Here is a 26033-nt window from a genome sequence, read left to right on the forward strand (position 1 = left end):
ACTAGCTTCGGTTTCCTCGGCTTCACTTCCACATGCATGTATGTCTAATTGCTTCTAAAATCAATTAATTAACGCTTCCAAAATTGAGCTCCCTTATATCCTTTTTTATCCATAATCTTCAATTAATCCCCTATTCAATAAAATAATTTAATTAATTAAAAATAACAAATAAAAATAACTAGTAATTATATAATTAAGGGTAAAATATGTATATAAATTATGCTCATCAATTCTTCTTATTGTTAGTTCTGCAAAATGGTCTCTCAACAGTGTGCAAAGACCAAAAAATTTAACAGTGATAGCACCTTTATACACTCAAATTATCACAGAAAATCATCTGCATTGTTGATAAGCTTTTGTCTCCACTTCCAAAACAATGTACCACTTTCTCTGGTTTTTGATTCTATGATCCTTCTCTTATGTTTTGTTTTAGTATGGTCGGGAGTTTCCCTAGATGTTGAACTCCTCAGGGGTCGTCGAGGACTGCCAGCTTCCGCTGATGCATCTACAATCTTGTTTACCATTTCCAACACATCACTCATCTTTGGACGTGTCCTTGCGTTTTTGACTAAGCATAGGTTGGCTACATGAGAAAGCTTGCTGACCAACCGGAGGGAATATTTTCCTTCTAGCCTGGGATCCACTATTTGTCGGAATTGTTTTGCATCTGATAAGTATGGCTTTACCCATTGCAACAGCTTCTGCTCACTCTTTGGACGGTTTCGATCTATAGGGCGCCTACCTGTTATGAGTTCATAAAGAAATACACCATAGCTCCATACATCACTCCTGGCTGCAAGACGCCCAGTCTGGACATATTCAGGAGCCGCATATCCCATGGTACCAACAACCTGACAAGATAAAAAGTTCAGCAAAGTATACTGGCTATATATGCAGCAACAATTAATTCGTTTTAATATCTAATATGCCTGCTTTGTTGTCATATAATATCCAAGGTTGAGTTTGGTCTTCCCATAAGTTTGAATATATTTGTTTTCATGTTTGGGCTCCCTAGCTTCCTTTGAAGTTATGTCATTAACTTTGATGAGTATGTCTTTAAACGAGTGATGAAAAATAAACAGGCATATGTAAACTCTACCATATACAAGAAACTGATTTCATTACCATCATAAGACAATAAACTAATTTATTATCCATAAGGCATCCAGACGCCCCATAAACACCCCCCCCCCAAAATAGCTTTTGGACTCTTGAAAGGACAAATCATGACCAAGCTTGTCACATATTCCCATGTCACATACTATCTTTACCAGTTTATCTCCACAAAGTGATCATTAAAATGTAAATGCTCAATGTAGAAAATACACTCTTTCAAGTACCCACAATTTTCTATTATTTTCTTCTTCTTCTTCTTTTTTCATTGATTAAGGTTGGGTTAATAATGTAACCATATTTTGAATTTGGGATATCATAACTGCAACAAACTAATGAATTCCTCAAATGTTACATTGCACAGGCAGTTTCAAAAATAAGTAACAGTGTTTCAGATGACTTTTAGTTTTTAAAGCTGTTGCTGCAGAACAAGTGCAAATGAAGGAAGGAAGATTTATTTTTAACAAATTCAACTACTAACTTAGACAACAAGATATGCAAGAAAGTTATTTTTTGATAACCGTCCGAGGTTTGGAAGATTTTGCAGGTAAAATGATGAAAATGTGCACTTTTTGAGTTCAATTCTATGCTATTCTAGTTTTAACAATATTTAAATTGTGGAAAGAATTTTTAATTGATAGACGTCAAAATAAGAAAAATCATCATGCAAGGACATACGGCTGTTGAAACATGGGTGAATCCTTCTGAAGGGCCCAATCTGGCCAATCCAAAATCCGACAGCTTTGCATTCCATTGCTCATCCAGAAGAATATTTGAAGATTTGAAATCTCTGACGATGATCTGCAATAAACACAACAGAACTCAAAGGTAAATACCACACAAGATAGCTTGGGTATGCTTCTGTTGTATTAATGTCTTAACATTCCATCAAAAGACCAGCTGCATCAAGTGCAAAAACAGTAATGTGCAATAAACCTTGAACATGTTGAAACAGGTAGAATACCTGAAAATCCATTCCTTCATGTAGGTATGCCAAACCACGAGCAGCATCTTGTGCTATTTTCAATCTCATGGCCCATGTAAGAATGGTTTCAGATTTAGGAGATAAATATTGATCCACACTCCCATTGGGCATATATTCATATACCAGAAGTCGCTGAATTCCTCTTTCGTCATCATCAGCACAGTATCCCACCAGTTTCACAAGGTTTTGATGCTCGACAACTCCGAGGAAATTCACCTCTGTCACCCATTCCTTGTGCCCCTGCAAACAAACAGGTGAGACCCACATTCGTAGACCAAAAGAGATTTTCAACTAATAATAGCATCATCTTTGTTAGACAATAAATACGTTAAAAGATTAAAAAGTGTTGCTCAGAATTAAATTTGGAATCGCACGCATTATAATCAACTACAGAAAAACAAGTTGGTACAAGAAACAGTAAATAATAAAGAGAAAGTAACAACAAAACGTAATGCATTATCACCACATGGATATTTTAGTATAAACTTGAGATTTGGTAAGTGTTTGGTCAGCTAAACTGAGAGATTGGAAAGAATTAATCATAGCTCAAATTGGTAGTATTTACATGAGACTTTCTGATCCATTTAGTTCTTTTAATTATTTTAATAGAAATAACTGTACCAGTCCTTACATTTCTCAAATTTAGATCAATAATCGTCCCATCAAATATTCGTCAATAGAGTGACAAGATATGCAAGTTGTCATGGAAACTGGAAATAACTTAATGGCATTTCAAAGTCAAATCAGTTCTAATTATTTCCAAAATAAAGGCAGAAAATCCATACTTCTAAAATGTTAGCAAATTTTTATAGTAACAATTGACAAAACGAGCCTTGCCTGTACCCCTCTTCTACCAAGTTGTTTTACCGCAACTTCAACTTTTTGAGAAGGATCCTCCGAATTCTTGATCAACCCCTTGTAAACACAACCAAACCCACCTTCTCCAATCACAACAGAGCGGCTAAAATTCTTTGTGGCTGACTTCAGCTCAGCAATTGTGAACTCTTTAAGATTACTGGGTCGCTGAGACATGCTAGGATACGAGGGCCTTGCCTCGGATTCCACACTGATGGCTGATACATTCTGTGAAGTTAATTCAGAACCAATTCTCCCTACTTCATTGTCATTAAATGTAGCACAAGAGGACCGAATTGAAAATAATGACTTTGGAGTTGTCGGTGGTTCATCTTTCTTGTCCCAGTTAGTGAATGGGAAGCACTTCATGGCTCCCAACAAATCAACACACAAAAATTTCCTTACTGCAGATCAGATCCAAATGAAAAAAAAAGCAGAGAGACTCGATCAAAAGCAGTCAAAACCAAGTATCTACACAGGCAAATTGAAGAACTGCAGAAACTGACAAAAACAATAAATATGTGCAATCAAGATAAAAATACATTCAATCAGAATGATCAGATTCAATAAAATATTTCAATAAGGCAACAAAAATCATAACTATAATCAATAATCCATTAATAATTGTACACAAATTCACAGTATTTTATTTCATCTTCCAAAATAGTTTTATATTTTTTTTCAGCAAACAAACCCAGTTCAAAAAATTGCTTTTTCCAATCAAAGGTCAAGCAAATGAAACAATTAAACTAAAATGTTGTTCTTTATTTTTTTCTTCTGTCACACAATCTTGCTTTTTTTTCCTTTCCGAAAATAATAATAATAAAAAAATAAATAAATACAGAAATAAATGAACTCGCCTTTATCAATTTTGTCAGCTGGTTTTATGCAGAAACTTGATAGTTTTAACAAATGTTGAGACTTGAGGGAAGTGAAAGTCCTTGAAGAGCGCAAGAGCAATTTTAGGATGCGAAAATGGAAGTCCAATCCATACACGGCAGTTGAATCAGCAAGTCAGTCAGCTTTGAAATATTTTAATAACATATTTAAATCAAATTAAACAGTGAATTAAAGATATGTCATTATTTTTAAAAGACCAGAATGAGTCAGTCCAATGAAAACAAGTTGGTAATGAGGCATTTGGATACGGATACGGAAGAAGACAAGTCAAAGTCAGACCGAAAGAGACGTAACCGTTGAAAGTCTTCTGCTGCTGTCTTTTGTAAGAACTACGAACAAGTTGCGAGTCAGAGTGAGCATTTGGAAGGAATAACCAGAGCTATTAAACAAACACACAAATAGAAAGCCCAATTTATCCGATTCATTAGTTACAACAAATTTTATGCAGTAATTATATTATTATTTTTGGTACTTGTAAAGTTTGTTAGTATGGCAATCCAAAATAGATTTTATTACAGATATGGCTTATGTCCATGAGTGCGCGTGTTTATATTTTGGGGACCAGAATGCCTGTGCCATGCACAAGCACATTCAAATAAAACCACTTATTAGTAATTTCTCCTTCAATGCAGCGATCCATTTCTTCATCACAAAACCAGGATTTTCCTTCAAGCCCAAGAAAATCACTTAATGCTTTTGAACAAAAGTTCATTTGTTTTTCACTACTCAAGCGCTCATCATCAACCTCCAATTTTCTCACTTACATTAGAATTTTCAAGCACGCTCTTCAGTAGTTGTCTGCTTTGTGCCCAAGTAGATTTAAAATCTTTCACAGTAGTTGGTAATTACAAGAAAGGGTGCTTATTGTTAATGATTATACAAAAATTTCAACATCCCATATAGCATTTTCATGCACTCAGCATTTCCGCTGAAATTCTTTATTGTTTGTCGTTCAAGGGTTATGTTTTGTTTGTGAGTAGTATATTATTCAGCTTTAAGGTATGTTTGGGAGTGAGGTGCTGTAACTTTTAAATTACAGCTATGTGGAGTCTAAGTTATAGCTGTGTAGTAGAAGTTGAGAAAAAAAATTTATTAAGCTGTCAAAGCCCAGCTACAAGTGTTACCAAACACCTTAGTAGTTGGGTTTTGGCAGCCCAGCTACCTCACCACACTCTCAAACGGGCTCTTAATAAGATCTAAAGCTTGTTGCGGGCAGCGCAATTCTCAGTCACAATTTGGCTTGTGTATATTTGAATCCATGTCATATTGTCATTCATCAAGACTTTTGATACAAAGAGGTTACGTGCGAAAATGAGAAAAAAGAGGTTCGACGACACAATCTCTGTTAGACAAAACAGTGAGTTAACAATTAAGAATAGTAGCTAAGTTACGTGAAATTAATTGGTAACATAATTAAACTGCAGCAAGACAGCAACTGGAATTAAAAAATGGAAAAATAGCAACTGGAAATCAAACAGTAGGAAAAGAAATTAATGAAACAAAAAAAATAAACCCGAGGCCTGTAACACAGTGTCCTTAAAATAAATTTACCACCTACTGCAGTACTTTAGGTTTGCTGATAACTGTTTTCCAGGATACAACGGACACGAATTATCCATCAAACACAGACATATAATTACAGCGAATCACAACAGCGGTAAACTTGATAAAAAATAAGACGTAAGGAGGAAAGAAAAATTTAAGTGCTATGTGTGCTGGTTTCTCTGTGTGTCCAAAACAGAAGAGGAAGCTGCCTTTTTATAGACATGTGAGTATGTAACAATAGCATAATATTAAATTTCCGAATTCAATATATGTGATTTAATGTTGTAACAGCCAATTGAATAAAAACAATTCAATTCAGCCTATTGAATTCAAAATTGAATTGCATAACAGCCTAAAAAATAATTGTGAAGCTGGTACAAATCCTTTGAATTCAAAAGATTCACAAATAATAATTGTAAACTGTTACAAAAATTTAAAAGGAAATTAAAAACGTGCCATGCAAGCTTAGGTGATTTTGGGCTGACATTCGCGTATGCAGAACGCACGGGCGCACACGAGTTCAACTAAATCGGTCTTGGATTTGCACCCCCCTGCACACGCGCGTGTGGAAAGAGCCTCTATCCTTATAATTCTTGCTCATGCATGGGTAAGTGTCTATATATAAACACAAATCCCTTGAATTATTTTTCCCTTGTGGGATAAACCTCATTTTTTTTCAAATTTTCAACTTTAAGGGTGCACTTTGAGAGACAATTTCTCATTTATCCAAGCACCATTTTGAGTAAATAAATATACACTTTCGAAGTATTCACGGAATAGAATCCGAACCTCACAAGATTTCCCACTTTCGCTAAGTGGGACCCACTCAAAATGTACCCTCAAAATAACATATTGATATGCTATTTTTTCAACAATCCCCTACATGAATGAAAATTGGCAGCAAAACAGAAAAACCACTAAATTTTGACATCAAAACCATTTTTGACCTTAATGATCAAGTTTTTTTGACCTAGCACAGGATAGGTAAGTCTTATCCTTTGAATCTTCCCTTGTGATAATATATTTACTTTACTGGCTAATCAGTAGATGCGATGTCTTTAAACTGTTCTGCCGTTAGTGTAAACGATCGTATACTATACATAGGTATTTCTCCTAACACTGTTGAGTTCTCATGGTTATGTTCGTTTTGGCCTTAAATATCTACTTGGCTTTGCAAGAGTTTCTAAGAGCTGAACCCCTAACAACTCCCTTTGAAACGGCCCTACTTCTCTCTCACATAGGTGATATCTTAATTACGAGTAACCTGTATTACTCTGCTCAGATTTTCTACGCATAAGAATCATTAAAAGCCTAACTCAACCTTATTTCCCACGGGCATCACTGTTTCATCATAGGAATGGTCAATGAGGTAATCATCTCAAGAGTATGACCCCCACAGAGATCCAATTTTAGTTTTTAACAATTAGGTTGTCCCATTGAACCTAGATCTTGAGATCTCTAGTCAACTAGGTTGGGTTTTCCTTCGTTATTGACTAATCGTTCTATGAGTTTTAATCTCATTCCCCTCGATGATTTTTTTACTAGCTCTCTATTTAATCCTTTGGTTAGCGGATCCGCAATGCTATCCTTTGACCTCACATAGTCAATAGAAATAAGCTGTCTAATGATATTATGTCTACGACGTATGTGTCTAGATTTACCATTATACATATTGCTTTGTGCCCTAACGATAGCTGATTGACTATCGCAATGAATACAAATTGTAGGCACTGGCTTTGGCCACTTTGGAATACCTTCTAAAAAGTTGCATAGCCATTCTGCTTCTTCACCACATTTATCTAATGCAATAAATTTAGATTCCATTGTAGATCTGGCAATTACTGTCTGTTTAGAAGACCTCCATGATACAGCTACACCTGCTAGTGTAAACATATAGCCGCTAGTGGATTTTGAATCTTTTACATCGGATATCCAGTTAGCATCATTAAATCCTTCTAATACTTTTAGATACCTAGTATAATGTAGGCCATAATTATGAGTGTATCGAAGATACCTGAGTACTCTTACGATAGCTTTCCAATGATCACTTCTTGGATTACTCGTATATTTACTAAGTTTACTTACTGTATAGGCTAGATCTGGTTTGGTACAGTTTGTTAAGTACATCAGACTGTCTATTATTCTAGCGTATTCTACTTGAGAAATACCATCTTCTCTATTTTTTTATAGATGTATACTTGTATCTAATGGAATTTTAGACACGGTATTATCATCTTTATTAAATTTCCCAAGAATTTTATCTACATAATGAGTTTGACTTAGAATAAGTCCATTACAAGCCCTTGAGATTTTGATCCCTAAAATGACATTCGCAAGACTTATGTCTTTCATGTCAAATTTAAACTTCAACATATTCTTGGTAGATTTAATAATGTCATCATCACTCTCAACAATGAGCATGTCATCAACATATAAACATAAAATAACATAGATATTTTCTATTTCTTTGACATAAACACATTTGTCACACTCGTTGATCTTAAATCCACTTGTGATCATCGTATGATCAAATTTTTCATGCCCTATTTTGGTGCTTGTTTCAAGCCATACAATGACTTTACTAATTTATAGACTTTCTTTTCTTGTCCTAGAGCAATAAAACCTTCAGACTACTCCATGTAGATTTCTTCATCTAAATCTCCATTTAGAAAAGCCGTCTTTACATCTATTTGATGTATCTCAAGATTGCGCAAAGCTGCAATTGCTATTATCATCCGAATTGAATTTATTCTCATAACAGGAGAATAAGTATCAAAGTAATTAAGGCCTTCTCGTTGCCTATAACATTTAATTACAAGGCTAGCCTTGTACTTATCGATTGATCCATTAGCTTTCATTTTCCTTTTGAAAATCTATTTATACCCCAAAGGTTTACATCTTGGAGGAAGATCTACTAGCTCCCAGGTATGATTTTGTAAAATGGATTCAACTTCACTGTTAATGGCTTCTTTCCATAAAGCGCCTTCAGGTGAAGTTACAGCTTCTTGAAGCTTTGAGGTTCACTTTCTAACAAAAACGTCAGAAAGTTTGGACCAAAAGACTTTTTTATTCTAACTCTTTTGCTACGTCTGACTTCAGCTTCTTGTTCTTCTTCTTCTTCTGGAGCTTCATCATTTTCTTCATTTTGACTGTTTTCAATTATTGTTTCATGAAATTTTCGTAGTTCTCTCGATTCCACTCTAGAATTGCAAGGAAACACATGTTGGAGAAACGATGCATTTTTTGATTCTATTATCTTAGTTTTGTGGACATCTATAACTTTAGACTCATGCACCAGAAATCAATAAGCACTACTGTTTTGTGCATAACCAATGAAAATGCAGTCAACAGTTTTTGGTCTTATTTTTACTTTTTTATTTGAAGGAACCACTACTTTAGCAATACACCCCCACACTCGTAAGAATTTATAAGAAGGTGCTCTACTTTTCCACAGCTCATACGAGGTTTTATCTTCTTGCTTTCAGGGTATCTTATTTAATAAATAATTAGCTGACAAAACAGCTTCTCCCCACGTATTTTGGGGTAACCCATAACTTATCAACATTGCATTCATCATTTCCTTTAAAGTTTAATTCTTTCGTTCTGCAATCTCATTAAATTGAGGTGAATATGGAGCCGTGACTTGATGTATGATTCCACTTTGTTCACATAGTGATTCAAACGGAACAACATATTCACCACCACGGTCACTCCTTAATTCTTTGATTTTTCTATTAAGTTGATTCTCAACTTCATTTTTATAGAGAATAAACTTTTCTAAAGCTTCATCTTTACTTTTCAACAAGTATACATAACAATATTTTATGCAATCGTCAATAAAGGTAATGAAATATTTATTACCACCTCTTGCTTGAATGGATTTAAAATCACAAATATCATTATGTATTAAATCAAGTGGTTCAGTGTTTCTTTTAATTGTTTGGAAAGATGACTTAGTTAGTTTTGCCTCAACACGGGTTTCACATTTATGTTTTAAATCAATTTGGAAATTGAGAATATGCTTCATGTTAATTAATTTACGCAATGAATTAAAATTAACATATCCTAATCTACCATGTCAAAGATTAGAAGACTCAAGCAAATAAACAGAAGAACTAGCTTCATTATTAATTTTTTGTTTCACAGTCATTACATTGAGTTTAAACACTCCATCATTAACAAAACCCTTTCCCACATACATCCCATTCTTTGACAAAACTACCCTATCTGACTCAAATACCATTCGGAAACCATGTTTATTCAACAACGATCCAGACACCAAGTTCTTTCGAATTTCTGACACATAAAGCACATCGTTCAGAGTCAACTTTTTTCCAGAAGTCATCTTTAAAACCACATTTCCTTAACCCTCGATCTCAGACGTACAAAATTCCCCACGAATAGCTTATCTCCATTGCTAATAGCTTCAAAAGAAGTGAACAATCCTCTGTCTGAGCATACATGTCTGGTTGCTCCCGTAGCAATCCACCATTCTCTCAGTTTATGTCTAAAACCACCACTGAGAGGTTTATGTCTGAAACATGTTGAATGATGTTTTCCACCACATTTGCCTCTCGCTTCTTTTTAGGCAATCTACAATCCGAAGCCTTGTGACCCATCTTGTCACAATTAAAGCACTTTCCTTGAAACTTTGTTTCTTGGAGATTCCTCATTTCGGGCCCAATTTTTATTTTTCTTATTTTTAGATCCATGTTCAACAACATTTGTCTTAGCCACAAAAATAACCCCTTCTTTTTCTGCATTTCGATTATCTTCCTTAATTCGGAGTTTAACAACCAGCCCTTCAAAATTCATTTCCTTGCGTTTATGCTTCAAATAACTCTTGAAATCTTTCCAAGCAGGAGGTAATTTTTCAATAATTGCAGCCACTTGAAAAGTTTCACTAAGCATCATCCCTTTTGCAAGGATTTCAGATAATATGATATGAATCTCCTGTACTTGACTTATTACAGTTTTGGAATCCACCATTTTATAGTCGAGGAAGTGGCCAACAATAAACTTTTTGGTACCTGCATCCTCTGTTTTATATTTTCAGTCTAAGGATTCCCATAACTCCTTGACTGTTTTTCTTTCCTATGTATACATTATACAAGGAATCACTAAGCTCATTCATTACATAGTTTTTAGATAAAAAATCATAATGATGCCATGCATCAATTGCACTAGCGACTTGAACATCCGTTTCACCCTCTTTGGGTTTAGGAGCATCTTCCGTCAAGAACCTCATAAAGTTTAACGTGGTCAAGTAAAAGAACATCTTTTGCTGCCAACATTTGAAATTCTGGCCATTGAACTTTTCTGGCCTTTCCGCATGATTCACAGGAATAGCCATAGCGGCTGGTTCTTTCACAACAGATGGCTCAGCAGTAGAAGCTGAAATAGGAACAGTCGGAATCACATCATTGGTTTCAGTTGCCATCTCCACGTAAATCTGTTTTAAGATTGTTAGACAAAATAATGAGTTAACAATTAAGATCAGTAGCTAAGTTATGTGAAATTATTTGGTAACAAAATTAAACTACAACAATACAGCAACTGGAATTAAACAACGGAAAAACAGCAATTGGAAATCGAACAATAGGAAAAGAAATTAATGAAACAAAGAAAATAAATCTGAGGCCTGTAACACAGTGTCCTTAAAACATATTTACCACCTACTGCAGTGCTTTAGGTTTGCTGATAATTGTTTCCCAGGATACAACGGGCATGAATTATCCGTCAAGCACAGACAGATAATTACAGCGAACCACAACAGCGGTAAACTCAATAAAAAAACAAGACGTAAGAAGGAGGAAAGAAAATTTTAAGTGCTTTATGTGTCTAAAATAGAAGAGGAAGCTGCCTTTTTATACACATGTGAGTATGTAACAGTAGCATAATATTGAATTTCTGAATTTAATACATGTGATTTAATGTTGTAACAGCCAATTGAATAAAAACAATTCAATTCAACCTATTGAGTTCAAAATTGAATTGCATAACAGCCCAAAAAATAATTGTGAAGCTGTTACAAATCCTTTGAGTTCAAAAGATTCACAAATAATAATTGTAAATTGTTACAAAAATTTAAAAGAAATTAAAAACGTGCCATGCAAGCTTGGGTGATTTTGGGCTAACATTCGCGTACGCAGGATACGCGGGCGCACACGAGTTAAACCAAATTGGTCTTGGATTCGCACCCCCCTGCGCATGCGCGTGTGGAGAGAGCCTCTATCATTATAATTATTGCTCATGTATGGGTAAGTGTCTATATATAAACATAAATCCCTTGACTTATTTTTCCCTTGTGGGATAAATCTCATTTCTTTTCAAATTTTCAACCTCAAGGGTGCACTTTGAGAGACAATTTCTCATTCACCCAACCATCATTTTGAGTAAATAAATATACACTTTCGAAGTATTCACGAAGTAGAATCCGAACCTCACAAGATTTCTCACTTTCGCTAGGTGGGACCCACTCAAAATAGCATATTGATACGCTATTTTTTCAACAATCTCATCATGATCCACTTTTACATTCGATGATCACAAAATACACTTTTGGTTTTTATATATTGTGTTGGAAAGAGTGAAGATATTATTTTGGGAGGTATAAAGAATTCAAAGATTTTTTCTTGAGAAGTATAAGAATCCAAACGTTTTAACATATTTAATAGTATATCCGGCAAACATTCTGTTGGTTCAAAATAAGTTTTTCTAATAAAAAATTTCAGGATCGATCTCATATAATACACAAGAATTCGTAATTTAGAAAATCATACCTTAACAATCCGAGAAGATGAACAGTCGAAATTAATCTAGGCTCCCAGATCACGATCTGTCACCACCACTCCTGTTAGATCACGATTTATCACCATCACTCCTGTTAGATCACGATCCATCACCACCACGCTTGTTAGACCACGATCCGTCACCAAATAATCCTCCAGACTATGACTCAAATTTGATTAGCACTAAACGTGTGGGCGTCCGTTTCACTACTTCCAAAACAACTGGTTTCTTTCTCAATGTTTTCTCAAAACGTGTATTTTAAAGCACATACATCCTTAGGCTTGAGAAAAATACACTTATATAATATCTCTTGTAAAACCCTAGATATGTATTATTATAATTCATAATAAAATATTTTGAATTTAATATTATCTCTCCGTGAAAGTAGAGATCATGTGCAACCACTTTGGGGCCCATCTTGTAAAATAACACAAGACCTCATTTACACATGAATATAACACATAAGGTCTTAACAAATATTATAATTAGGTTTATCACCTAATATGCCAGTTTTCTTGTTTTTAGGTCCAACAGTGGTGCGGTCAATTAAATGAGCTAACACATGGATCATTTGGGAACATACAATAGTGGCTACAACAATTAAACTTGTAAATGAACAAGTCTAATCATTTAATTCCAACTCTACTCCACTATAAGATTGGAACTGATCTCCATAATTGTATACTTGAATAATAATTCGTCCCAAGCCACATTGATTTCTTTACTGCACAATCATTTGTACCACATCGTTAATTAAATCGATATCTAAACTGTTCAATCAATTTAATTACATTTATTCCTTGATACTTACTGCTTTTCTCTAATGATCATTTTCAATATACTAAATATGTTGACACACTCTGGCTAGAGAATTCTATGATCAAGTGCTGAAAACTCATCAAGAGATGTGTTGTACAAATTCTATATTGTTAATCAATAACTTCAATACTCATAATTACTCCCACCAAGATACCGAGTAATCTTGACTACAAGTGTATGTCATGCCCATTGGTAAATCAAATGGAATAACAATTACAATCATGAAATTATAACTAACTTAAGATAAGATTAAAGTAAAATCAATACCTATGAGATTTAATAAGTCTGACAGTTATTACAAAGTTAATTAAATCTCATATGTGATCATATTTAATGTAGTCATACTGCATCAATAAGTTTATACATGATTAAGACAAATCATTCAATGAATTTATTATAGTCTATACCTAAATAAAATGCTCAATTTTATTTATCAACTGCAAACTTAATTTATTTAATCATAAGATAACTTGTATTTATGTCTTCTGTGAATTCACATGATGATCACATAAATACATATAATATGATTAAATGGACTTTACTCAAAATATTAATCAATTAAGATACTTGAATAAAATACCTCATTTATTTTATTAATCCGAAAAATTATTTATTACAATTAAATAAACACATATGCTTTTAAAGAGCATATTTTCCCAATACATTCTCCATTCTCTTGAGATATTAGAGGAGTAGAATGAACCAATAGATTTACTACTTTTTTACATATAACACAAGCAAGAGATATAGAGAATCAAGCTAGGACAAATAATATAATGTACTAATCAAGGGAAGCATATAAGGGAAGTTTTACTATATACACATATGATGCATGCATGGGCTCTATAAGCTTTTTGTTATTGCCAATGCACAAAGGTTTGCACCAAACTATAATTCTTTTATTTGTTTGCACCAACTGTCTAGCCAAAAATGACAGTTAGAGGCAGCCTCATTTGTTTAAGTTTCATTGTTCCTCAGATACTCATCGGATGTACGGCTGATAACTCGTTGTGGTTCGTTCGTTAATGGAAAGCGGAAATGATCTTGGTGATTGGCCTCATTATTTAAGCTTGCCTGTTCTTAGGATCCTAGCTTTGTTAGCCGGTTCGTAGCTTAATTACTTTATTATGATATTGATATATTGTATGTAACCTTTAAAAAGAGGTGATTTTGGTCGTTTTAATTTGCTGCTAAATTATATATATATATATATATATACACACACACACACACATATACATACATTCAGATATATAGAACAGAAAGTCATAGTTTGATAAGCGAAATCACTACAAGCAAAATTAGATATGACAACGAACATTGAGCATTGCTAAAAGTCTTTGACAACATGTACTCACATGCTGCGGATGAAGATGTTGTCTTATGGTAGGCTACTTTTAGCAACATGCAAGAGACATCGTTAAAAGTGTTGTGCTTGTTGTTGAAAATGCTTTAAACAGCAAAAAATTAACATTGTAAAAGCCTTAGTATTCAATTTTCTTTTCCCAACATGCATACAATCATTGTGAATTGGCTTTTGTTTTTTAATTTTATTTTGTCTGCAAATTTTACTTGCAAAATATCATTTTATTTATTTTTTTATAAATATAAAACATACTACTAACAAACACAATAATTATTGATTAAAAAATTTTATTTTATTAAAAAGAAGTAGCTACAAATTAATTTGACACTCACTACAACAATTTGTTTAACAAAATTCGATATTGTCACTATCATAAAGTAATAATAACAAAAATGATCTCTTCAACAGATACAATATTAGCAACAACTCCATCCTTGATCAAGCTCCATCATATCATTAGCAATAAAAAGAAAAATTCTTGCATAAACAAAATCAAGATTCATCAAAATAATAACCATTGGCACAACTACACAAGAAACTAGAAAAAGATAAAAAAATATATTTAGTTTACATATATCTTAAATAATATATGTAAGAAAAAGAAACTAGCCTATCAGAGATGGTGAAAAAAATAACAAAAGAGAAATAGATAGACCTATGAAGAAATCTCTCAAATAATGATCAATCGAAGTGGTACTCCTTTATTTGACGTTATTTTCTGTTTATTTTTTTCTGTGATTATTTTCGTCATTCTCACAAGACAATATAGACGTATATTCGAAAAATAGTTATCAATTTCTAAAACCTAAAACCCAAATGTAGAATTTAATAAATTAAAAAATTAGAGAAAAAATTCATTGCATATTTCAATTAGGACTTTAGAAAACTTAATGGATATATTATTTCAACTATTACAATTCTTTTCGTTTGTAAGTTCAATTGATATAGCCAACAAAGAAGGGAAGAAAAACATGAAGAAGACATAAGAAATTGATAAAACTAGACTCACAGATTGAAGACAATAAACTCATTGGTAACGTCATCTCCTTGGTTGGCTTCATTGTTGAGGGCAATAAGCTGACTCGCTCCTAGAGAGATAAGGGGAGGAGGCGGCAAGGAAAAAGAGGAAAAATCTGAAACTAGGTTTTCTTTAATTTATTATTTATATTACTTTGAAAATTACATGGTGGGATGGGCTTCGCTCTTTTTTTTTTTAAAATTTTCAAAATTTTGTGTATCTTTGTTTTTCTATTGGGCTTTGCTCATAAATATGCAAAACTAAGATAAAAATCAAACAATAGGTTTTCATTTTTTTATAAAGATTTTTATCCCAAAAATTTTGACATGTAGAGTATTGTAAGTGTTATATTTATGTAAAAGGATTAAGATTAGTTGCTTTGTTATTACAATAGATATGAAATTATTTAAATTTATATAAAAATAAATAAACCTAATTAGATAAATTAAATTGTTATATAATGAATCACTTATTATTTGAAATTAGTTGCTTTGTTACTACTATAGACATTAATAAAGAAAGTGATAAATGTGCATTTGCAAGTTGTGGTAAAGTATTTCATAACATACAAGGAAGCACGATGTTGAATACAAATGACAATGAGCAAGAGAATGTTGTGATACATTTTTATTAACAACGTACCCTTCAAAATATTGTTGAAGATGAAACTTGTTAACAATATGCACTATTTACACGTTGTCATTTGGTCCATGAAATCCACCACAATTAATAAATTGTTGTGATAAGATGTTACACAACGCACTAACAAACATGTTAAAGGTAAACTTTTACTAACTTTTAGCAACAAGCAATCCTCAAATGTTGTTAAATACTAGATTTTGCAACATACATAATATGCATGTTGCTAAATTCCTGTTATCTTATCTCTTTTTTCTTGTAGTGAATGATGATGAATATATTATCCCCTTTAGCTATGGGAATTGATGACTAGTAAGTTAAACTAGTAATGTACATACAAAATACTGTACACACCCTTACTTGATTATGTCTTTTAGACCTTTAATTTTCAGTTTAAAAAAAAAGGATTTTCAGTCATGAGAGGGTGAATTCCAATATTTTTCATGCGTTAGAGAAGGGTGGTTTGTTAATAACTTTAAGGTAACTATTTATTAAAAAAATAGAAGATAATAAGAAATTAGTAATTTTATTGACCCTTAATTAATATATTGTAGTAAAAAAGTAAAACATAACTAATAACATAATGCAATATCTAACCTGGATACAAAGACGACTTCATTTAGTACGGTTATTCAAGCAGGGCTAGTAGAGTTTTTATAAAAAAATATATGAGTTGTTTAATGGTCAATAAGAGTTTTTACTAAAAATTATAAAATTACTTTAATATATTAAATTTAAATTATAAAATTACTTAATATATTAAATTTTTTAAAGTTATGTTATAAAAGAAATAAAATAAAATTGTGAAATAAATTAAGGGCACTTTAGATAATTTAACTCTTTAAAAAAATTCTACAACTTTTATTTCCAAAAGTTACTAGTAAAAACAAAATAATTTATTTAATTCCTAAAAACTCTACTCAAAATTCAACTGAACAATACTAAAATTTTTTAAAATAACTTATGAAATTAAATAAGTATTTTTGGCTGTTAAAGTAAAGCATATGAAAGATACTAAAATCCGTACATGCTTTTTTAATTATTTTTACCTTACTATTTTTTTAACACAAAATACAAAGTCGTAATAAAAAAAACACAAAATACAAAATCAAAGTGACTTATGAAGATGAATTCAATTAAGGGCCTTGTTAAATTACATTATGATATAACTTACCTCAATCATTAAGTTGTAACTAATGACTTAAAAATAAAATCAACTAAACTACTTTTTAAGTCACTAAATACACTTTTCGATTAACGCAAGTTACATTATTATATAACTTAACAACACCCTTCAATTAAATGTTCATGCTCAAGTGGCAAGACATCGTTCATTTGAGTAACACGTGTGAAAAATAAAGCAACAGAAGTCATAAACATTATTCAACAGCCAGAAACCCCACTCAACAAAAGCATGAAATCAGCGTTTCGAAACGCCGTCGCTTTGAGAACACTGCCCCACTACCACTGCATAAACCCCCACTTCCACTCTCTCCTTCGCTTTTCCGTCGCAGCCGTTTCTTCGCCACCTTCGTCGCTCGTCTCTCCCTCTAAACCTGAAACGTTTCGATTTCTCCGACGCTCTTCGCCTCTGCGCGTGCGTTACTCCTCAATGACCGGCGGTGAGACTGACGCGCCAACGTCTATGGAGAAGCAGTTCGAAGACTTCCGTGTCAAGCTGGACGAGGCTGGAAGCTTGCGCGAGCGAATACGAGCCGTCGTAAATGAGATCGAGTCCATCTCAAGGCTAATGCACGCTAGTTTACTTCACGTTCACCAGTCTCGCCCACTTTCTGGTAACAAAATCACTTCTGTTGGTCCTTGTATCATTCTTCTGTTATTATTACTGCTTCTGTTTCTTTTTCACCTAAATGACTCAAAAAATTATTTTTGAACAATATCTTTAATTGCATTTTTTTAATTTTTATTTATTTAAAGCATAATAGCTATATTAGATTTAGGAAATGAAGAATAGCTAGCTATACTAGAAATGAATTAATTTGAGTTCGATTATGTTGAGGTGTAGAGGTTTTGGAGAAGCCTAAGGCTCAAGTTGATGGGCTAAAGGAGCTTTACGGTCGCCTAGCCGAAGTTCTATGTGAATGCCCTGGGGAGTATTACAGGTGAGTAAGATGTCATAATGAATTTATGTTTTGCGTGATTTGTTGAATCTGTTAATATATGTTTGGCGATTGTTGATTTTTTTTTTTGGGGTGCTTTTGCATAGGTTTCATAATGATTGGAGGAGTGAAACTCAGACTGTGGTTTCATTGCTTGCTTTTATGCACTGGTTGGAGACAGGAAAGCTTCTTATGCATACGGAAGCAGAGGAAAAACTTGGGAGTATGTTCTCAATTCCTGTTGTTGTTTTTGGATACCTCGACTTACTAGCATTGTTTATGTGCATGTCTAAGAATGGATTCCTCATTATGTAGCTTTCAGCTGAGGATAATTGACGTGCTGATGAAACTTCTTGCTCTTTGCCAATTCATTCTTTTTGCATTCTGTTTCAACGTTAAGAATTTTTTGTTCCTAATTCCTACAGTAAAGTACTTCCAAAAAGATGATCTAGACTCTCTATTCACAATGCTTTTGAGGTTGGAAGTCCTTCATCCATTATTTGGAAATTTTTTGGTGTGAAATAGTTTCAAGAGTCTTTTGCTATTGGAGCATCATCTAGAGAGCAAACATTTGTCAAGGCAAAATATTATGTTTTTTTGCTAGTCACTGAGTTTTCAGTATCTCTGAGATTGGAGATATCTAACTGCATTCTTGATTGACTGTGAATTGTCATTCATACTTACTGTTTTGGTAGACTGAAGTTGAATTTTAGGAGGAACAGTAAATACTTGATTTTATATATTTTCAGCTGCTTCCCATTGTTCTGTATTTTGGCAACAAAACGACTTAATTGTTCTCATTCATCTTATAATTTTATTTTCGCAATTGGCCAATTTGTTTTTCTAGGTTTCACACAAGTTTATCATCTTTTTTGGAACCTAATATCAATCAGAGACGATGCGTTTCTAAAGCTTGAGATTTAGAGGTCTTTATCAATAAACAAATAATCATATAAAGCTTCAGAAATAGAGGTGATGTTGTAGTGGCTGTAAAGTTTGTCTACTTCCGTGCATTTCATATGTTGTGTTCCTTCAGCTGTTGTTTATGTTGCTTGCTAAAGTTGATGTTATCTTGATAACCTTTCTGTTGTTAATGTTATCTTAATAATCTTCCTGTTAGTAAAGAAGTAATAGAGAAATTGCAGCTGTACACATTGTTTTAGTCTCTGCTTTCTCATCCTCCTTGTGTTCTTTGTCTCATCAAGCTTTGAATCACTCTAGACCTTCAAACACGACTCACTTTCTTAGGTTCTAATTTTCTTTGTTTCTTAATAATGCAGTGAATCAGGCAGAGTTTGCTTTGGACATTGAGGACTATCTTATCGGTGAGCATTCTGATGAATGTCATATATATTAAGAGATTGCTTCTATGAATCAATATAACTTATTGTAATGATGCTATGTTCTGCTAAGATTAGTTTCACATTAAATATATGCATTTTTCACTACTCTGTGTATATATGTTTAGCACGACTGACATTGGTTAATGGCCTTTTTAGGTACAGCTAATAACCCAAAAACCAAAAACAGACATGTTTTATGTTTTTGATAGTCTTACGAGTGGTTGAATGATCTAATAATGATTTAAAATAAGGCCATATGGTTGGTTGGGGCTGATAGCTTTCATGACTCGAGGTTAGTCTAGGGGGTTGATTGGCTTGGTTTGTGAAACATTCAGTACTAAGTAATCAGCATTTCTATGATCTGTAGGAGATGATAAGTGAAATTGAGGAAAAACTCCTTGAAGTATCGTTGAAATTTCCCTAGATAGGGATGGACACCTCAATTTTTAAGAAGTCCCATATATTGTAGTTCTAGTGCTAGATAATTAAAGAGTGTTATTGTAAGAGCATTATTGTAAGAGTAGTACTAGGGATACAAACACTACTCATATAAATGTTTGATGTACCTACCTTAGGATGTAATTATCCTAGCTATGCCAGCTATAATAAACATAAAAAGTATAGGAAACGTTATAAACGGTATAAGCAACCATATGGACATAATAGTAGGAAATTCTATAGAAAAAATTTCTTAAAGTATAGAAGTGTTTTTTACTTGGAAAAGATGGATATATTAAACCACATTGCTAGAAAATAAAAAGGTTAATTAATTTGAAATAGATAGTTGCAATATAAACGAGCAATTAGTAGATATAGAAGAAATATTCAATATAGATGAACTATTAGATAATGATAGTATATGTAATCTTAGTGAATATAGTAGTGAATCAGAAACAAGCAAAAGTTCAAAATCAGAAATTCAAGTAAATAGTTTGGAAACTTATACATCATTTTTTGGTAAAAACTATGCCATCTGCAAAATAAAAAAAAATTCAAATTAGGATATAGAGAAACAACCACAGATAAATTCTTTTGTAATAATTGTAATGATTATAATAAACAAGAAGATAAAATAGGATAGATAAATAGAGCAGGTAGTGAACTAATAAACATTAATTTAGAGTGATTATTTAAAAAAGAAACAATTTACAATTAAAGCAATGACCGACACAGAAGCTAATAAATGTATAATACATGACAGTTTAGTTCCAAAAGAAAGCAAAAATAAGTTAAGAAGTCCAATAAATTTTAGATAATCTGATGGAGAAATAATGAAAATAGCAGAATAAGCAATCTACCAATTACAATAAATGGCGAAATGCAGATATTACCTCAGACATTCATTTCTAATCAAAAGTAGGATGTAAATTTATTCTAGGATTAGACTTTATAGTAGAAAATAATGGTAGTATTTTCTTTTTTTGAAAATTCTTTTTTTGAACTATTAGTATACTAATAGTTCCAAACGGAGTAAATTTCTTAAAAAAATCATCAACATTTATACAACCAAAATTTGAAACACATGTTTTACCATATGAAAAGAAGTCAACAATGGCAAAAGAGAAGCAGACATACAATTCTTTGGTTCTTTGTTAGAAGAAGAAAGTACAATTGAAAGTAACAAGCTAGAAATATTAGATGACTATGAAATAAGACTCAAGCTTAAGTTAGGAAACTCCTAACTGTGAAATAACGAAGAACTACAAATTCTAAAACTGATAAGAGACTAAATAGCTCCACACACTAAGGTGTCATGAAGTATTGGAGGAATTTAATAGCACTAGTCTAATCTACCAACCTCAGCTATTACAAGTGAAAACCACGTCCTGATTGGACCAACAACAAAACTAAAACACAACAATACCACAACAAAACAACAAAACATACAGCCACCCTTAAAGCAATTCACGGGATACCTCTTTGTGAGCCCTTTCTCTAGGCCATCAAAATCTTGACGCACCACTATTAGAGCCATAGCGCTGTCCCAATACACGCATACCCTCTCGATTTGGACAGTTTAGCTACAATTTAAAGGTTTTATGCATTTCATGAAGCAATTGATCTGTATATTTTTGTGATCACTGTGAAGTCCTGGCACTCACAGTTAGAAAGCTTAATGATATATGATATCATTTAAGAAGCATGTAGACAGAAAATAATACAATTAGAAAGTATTAATAGAGAATTAAATAGCTAGATCATTGCATTACAAAATAAATGCCATACATTAGACATCAAGCATTGTAGTAGCCGGATAATACAAATATCAGTATTAAGAAAGGAACGGGATGAGCCTGAAAAATGGAATTTCTCTCTTTTTCCATAAGCAGAATATCCACTTCCAGCATATTTAGTTCTAAAAAATTCTAAAAATTAGACTGGAAGTAGGAAAAATAGCTTTAGATAAACAATTATACATTATGAGATTTTTGAATGACTTAGTCATATTAAAAATAAATATCAGAGGATTAAGTGTTGTATGGGATACCCAATATGATACAAAATATATAACTTGTCCAAAAGAAGACCTCTACGTAAATCTATACCCTATATGTAAATCTATCCTTTTAGAAAGATTTGCTTGTAAATATCATCTCATCTTTAGCATAGCTTTAACATGTATAGATTTGTCTAAATATGAACCCATAGAAAGAGATAATAAGGGAAGAAAATTAGTATAAACACTTACTTTACTCTTAGATTATGGCTTATTTGGTAGAAAGATGGTAGCAATTGTTTTAAACTCCTCTGCAATATCTAATAATCCTTTGTAGAATTATAGATAGTAAACCGCATGAGTGGGATGAATCAGGATTTACACCAGCTCAACATTAGATAATAGTAAGATTTCGTAGATTTAGACCTCTACTTTTTGCAATAGAATTTCCTTGGCCATCTAAATATTTTAGCTTAGAAGAAAAACTTAAACATTGGAGGAGCGGAGTAATTGCTAGACAATTTTATTGGACACATTACGAGTTTGAGGATTTCAAATTAGTAATCAAAGATGCAATTCAAAAAAATCTACTCTAAACTTAGAAATACTTTTCATAACCAAGACTACGTACACAAAGCTAATTCAGCACTATGCTAAAGAGTTCAAAGAAGAAACGAAAGCTCGGTGAAAACAAAGAAGATTTGGCCCAATGAGAAGCAAAATGGTGGGACCGATTAGAAGATGAAGAAAGAGACTATTGAAAATGCCATGGAAAATTAGCTAGTTGTTTTAGATAGAATCTCCAAAAGTCAAATAGTCAGCTTTTTCTTTATTTCAACTTTATAGATGTCCTTCTTACTCGATAAGAAAAAAACTGTGAAGGCATCTATTTAGTATTTGTTTTTTTCTTACCGACGCTTACTCACCAATAATTTATTGTAGTCAGTCAAGTCTTTTGCTATTTACTTTTTGGTCGGTTAATTGTCACAAGCCCATACGTACATTTAATCTCAATTTCTTATCTCTTTGTACCTAGAGTCAATAATTGCAGATCGTAATCGAATCGTAATTGATTACAAACGTCTTGTATTCATAAAAAAAAAAAAGCAATAAAAATCCTTCTTCATATCCCTTTCCGTACTTAGTAAATTTAGACATCAGTTGCAAAGTGAAATAAGTCATTAGTCTCGCCTAGTTAATGAAAATATAATTTATATTTGAAGTATCAACAAAAGGCAGGTCCTTGTTATTATTCAAGGGAAAAGAGATTGGAAAAAAAGTTTTTGAGAACAAGTTTTTGTTTTGACAAAAATATTAAAAACTCAGTAGAAGTTTCTGTTGAATTTCTGAAAACTTCTTTTGAAGAACATGGTCTCGGTTGACCTAATTTTCTCGATAATATGCTGTTTTGAAAAAGGCTTTTTGAGTGTGAGTCAGGAGTTTGAAGCGTGTTTTTATAATTATATTTTTAGAATCAAAACCAGTGTTAATAAAACTTTGAAAGGCCCATTTTTGCGCAATTCTCTCTTCATCTACTTGCCTCCTTTTTACTACTTAATGAAGTGTCTTGTGCAGCCAAAATCACACTTATACTCTTTGGTTTTATTGTATCATTTTTTTTTTCTTTCCCTGCATTCCTCTTGAGGTTAGCACCAAACACACTCTTCTTCTCTATGGTCTAAGCCAGTAAGTTGTAACCTCATTTCCAATCCATCAAAAGAGGAAGAGTAGAGCTATTTAACCCCTTATTTTATCTCAGCAGACCCAATTTTTTAGAGGTACACATCATCAAAAGTTTTGAAAATATCCAACTATCTTATTGGGATCACTAGAAAGAAATTCATATGCATACCATTGATACTTTGGAGGGTCAATTTCTCACTGTGCAATTTGAATTGTAGAATTTAGTATATTCACCATTTTTTCATAAAGAGAGTTTTTAGAGTTTTGGTTTGAAGGTGAGATGAGAAGACAATGAGAAAGACGAATGGTTAATAATATGATAATTTTGGAAAACTGATGAAGTCCAATATTGGATGGTGCCGGTTTTTCTGCTAATTCAACCTCTGTGGGCCAACTTTTATTATTTATTATTATGAGCTTCATTTTAACTGTTGGATTAGATCAAACAGCTGGTATTTTCTAGGCTGGAGGAAAAACACTGCATTGAAGTGTCCGTTTTTCTTCTTATAAGAAAATGTGTCTGCTTTTCTTGTCTTTTAACTTGGCCCTCGATTAAAGTGAGGATCATCTCATTAGATTCTTTTTTCTCCATATATATAGACCTACTGATGGAGAACTTTGTATATTCTGCAGGTCTTTGTTTCCTGTCCAATGAAATGGTAAGAACTAAGAACTTTTCTTTGAATTTCAATAGCATGTGCTATCCCACATATTTGAAGGGCAGGGTATTACTCTTCTATTATTTCACATAAATTTTGATGTAGACATGTGAGGGGATTACTGAAATTTGGGAAGTTTTGACAATTGTAAATAGAACTTCCATAAAAATAGGACTATGTATTGATGCGGACTTAGAGCAAATGATATTTTGGCAGTCTGTGGTATGCTTTGAATTTTAGTGATTATATTGGTTCAAGGGGGTCCATTTGGTATAAGTTTGAAATACTAGATGATTGGGCTGGACAGAGCTCACTGGCAATCTGCTTTCTTTTAATAGCCAAGGTATGTGGTGAACCAAGTGCTTGCTGGGAACTATGATTGCCCAAGAAAGGTGTTGAGGTTCTTGACAGATCTTCATGCAGCCTTCCGTATGCTCAATCTCAGAAATGATTTCCTACGCAAAAAGTTTGACAGTGAGCTTTCTCAGCTCTTCCTTCTTTTCGTCCATGTCTTTGAACAATAGATCTACATAAGCTGAATTCCTGAAATCATTGCCCACCTCTGGCAGGTTTGAAGTATGACCTAAAAAGGGTTGAAGAAGTTTATTATGACATGAAGATCCGACATTTGGCAAATGGGGATTCAGCTGAAGATAATGGAACCCAAGGACAATCGTAGGTAACAGAATATGTTTATACTGCTTATGGATTTTCAGTTTATCTTTATTAGAGATTACTAAACTGTTATATGTGGTTTTTCGCTTCCCTTGTACATGCAATGAGTCAATGACCAGTAGGTTTTTCAACTCTTAAACTTGATGGGAGATCACAGTAAGCTGTAATTTTGTACTCTTATATCTTTAGAAGATGAAAGAAGGAAAAAGAAGAGCAGGATTGAGAAAAATCTCATCTAAATTCTTAGCGAACTAAATCAAATTTCTTGATGCTGATCCATACGCTGTCAAAAAGAACTAATAATTTTGTAGTGGCATTGCATACAGTGCCTGTTAGGGGGTAAAAAAATCAACCCAATTTAGGGTGCGTTTGGGATTGAGGTGCTGTAGCTTTTAAGCTACAGCTGTTGTGAAAAAAAAGTTGTAATTATGAAACAAAAGTTAATAATATATAGTAAATATAAATTTTAAATAATAATTTTGATAAAATTATTAAAGATATAATAAATTTTATATTATACAAGTGAAAAATCATATCAACATAGCTTAAAAGCTACAGCAGTTAGTGTTTACCAAACACTTTAGTGCTGTAACTTTTAAGCTACAGTTACCCAATCTCAATTCCAAACGCACCCTTAATCCAATACAAATCCTAGCCTAGCCCAACACAATCCACTTCTCATGTGTGTCGATTAGGCTAGGTTGGGTTGATTTTTGTTCACCCCACAGCGAAGATAGGTGACTTGCAGCCTGCAGGAGGCATAGCCTTTGTGCAAAAGAATGCAATGTCAAATAATTATGGAGGCCAACTGAAAATTAATTGACAATGATTTGTTCGTACAGTTTGATGCTTGCAGAGTCATTCAAAGGGGGTCATATTTAAAATAAAAAAAAAATTATACACAGAACAAAATTTTACTGTGATGGACACTTCTATTGCTAAGAGCTTTTTATGGGGTCACAAAGAAGCTCCGCCCCGTGTGGGAGTCCCTATGTTACAATTAATGTAACATACACACTCAACAACAACCACACAAATGATGGACCCACACAATTTGTGTGGTTGTTGTTAAGTGTGTATGTTA

General features: G+C 32.9%; 2 protein-coding genes and 1 long non-coding RNA gene across 6 annotated transcripts; 1 reads left to right on the top strand and 2 right to left on the bottom strand.

Annotated features, from left to right (window-relative positions):
- Positions 1 to 169: 169 nt before the first annotated feature.
- On the bottom strand, positions 170 to 3986 carry LOC102617100 (serine/threonine-protein kinase PCRK1-like). Of its 3 annotated transcripts, none has more exons than XM_052443616.1 (5): positions 3814 to 3986; positions 2942 to 3357; positions 2078 to 2338; positions 1792 to 1914; positions 170 to 851 (listed from the first exon to the last, which is right to left on the bottom strand). In XM_052443616.1, the coding sequence occupies exons 2-5, from the start codon at positions 3320 to 3322 to the stop codon at positions 324 to 326; spliced, it is 1293 nt and encodes a 430-aa protein (XP_052299576.1). In that variant the 5' UTR covers positions 3323 to 3357; positions 3814 to 3986; the 3' UTR covers positions 170 to 323. The 3 variants fall into 3 exon arrangements, with proteins under 3 accessions (XP_052299576.1, XP_006481482.1, XP_015386803.1); XM_006481419.4 differs by having other exon boundaries at positions 2936 to 3357; positions 3814 to 3983; XM_015531317.3 differs by lacking the exon at positions 3814 to 3986 and having other exon boundaries at positions 2936 to 3776.
- Positions 3987 to 14645: 10659 nt separating this feature from the next.
- On the bottom strand, positions 14646 to 15696 carry LOC102617399 (uncharacterized). Its single transcript, XR_003065818.2, has 2 exons — positions 15385 to 15696; positions 14646 to 14852 (listed from the first exon to the last, which is right to left on the bottom strand). It is a non-coding gene; the product is annotated as an uncharacterized LOC102617399 (long non-coding RNA).
- Positions 15697 to 17359: 1663 nt separating this feature from the next.
- On the top strand, positions 17360 to 25942 carry LOC102617697 (uncharacterized). 2 transcript variants are annotated; one of them, XM_006481420.4, is made up of 8 exons: positions 17360 to 17828; positions 18059 to 18155; positions 18260 to 18375; positions 19433 to 19477; positions 24249 to 24274; positions 24613 to 24748; positions 24844 to 24953; positions 25855 to 25942. In XM_006481420.4, the coding sequence occupies exons 1-7, from the start codon at positions 17447 to 17449 to the stop codon at positions 24951 to 24953; spliced, it is 912 nt and encodes a 303-aa protein (XP_006481483.1). In that variant the 5' UTR covers positions 17360 to 17446; the 3' UTR covers positions 25855 to 25942. The 2 variants fall into 2 exon arrangements, with proteins under 2 accessions (XP_006481483.1, XP_015386900.1); XM_015531414.3 differs by lacking the exon at positions 25855 to 25942 and having other exon boundaries at positions 24844 to 25226.
- Positions 25943 to 26033: the final 91 nt, after the last annotated feature.

Source organism: Citrus sinensis, chromosome 6 (assembly GCF_022201045.2).
Source record: "Citrus sinensis cultivar Valencia sweet orange chromosome 6, DVS_A1.0, whole genome shotgun sequence".
Classification (NCBI taxonomy): domain Eukaryota; kingdom Viridiplantae; phylum Streptophyta; class Magnoliopsida; order Sapindales; family Rutaceae; genus Citrus; species Citrus sinensis.

Coding starts and splice junctions, on each gene's coding strand:
- LOC102617100 (XM_006481419.4), bottom strand. CDS start 3,322: ATGAAGTGCTTCCCATTCACTAACTGGGACAAGAAAGATGAACCACCG. Junction 2,339..2,935: donor TTGGTAGAAGAGGGGTACAG/GCAAGGCTCGTT, acceptor GTTTGTTTGCAG/GGGCACAAGGAATGGGTGAC. Junction 852..1,791: donor TCACCCATGTTTCAACAGCC/GTATGTCCTTGC, acceptor TTATCTTGTCAG/GTTGTTGGTACCATGGGATA.
- LOC102617697 (XM_006481420.4), top strand. CDS start 17,447: ATGAAATCAGCGTTTCGAAACGCCGTCGCTTTGAGAACACTGCCCCAC. Junction 19,478..24,248: donor CATTGAGGACTATCTTATCG/GTGAGCATTCTG, acceptor TATATTCTGCAG/GTCTTTGTTTCCTGTCCAAT. Junction 24,275..24,612: donor GTTTCCTGTCCAATGAAATG/GTAAGAACTAAG, acceptor TTCTTTTAATAG/CCAAGGTATGTGGTGAACCA.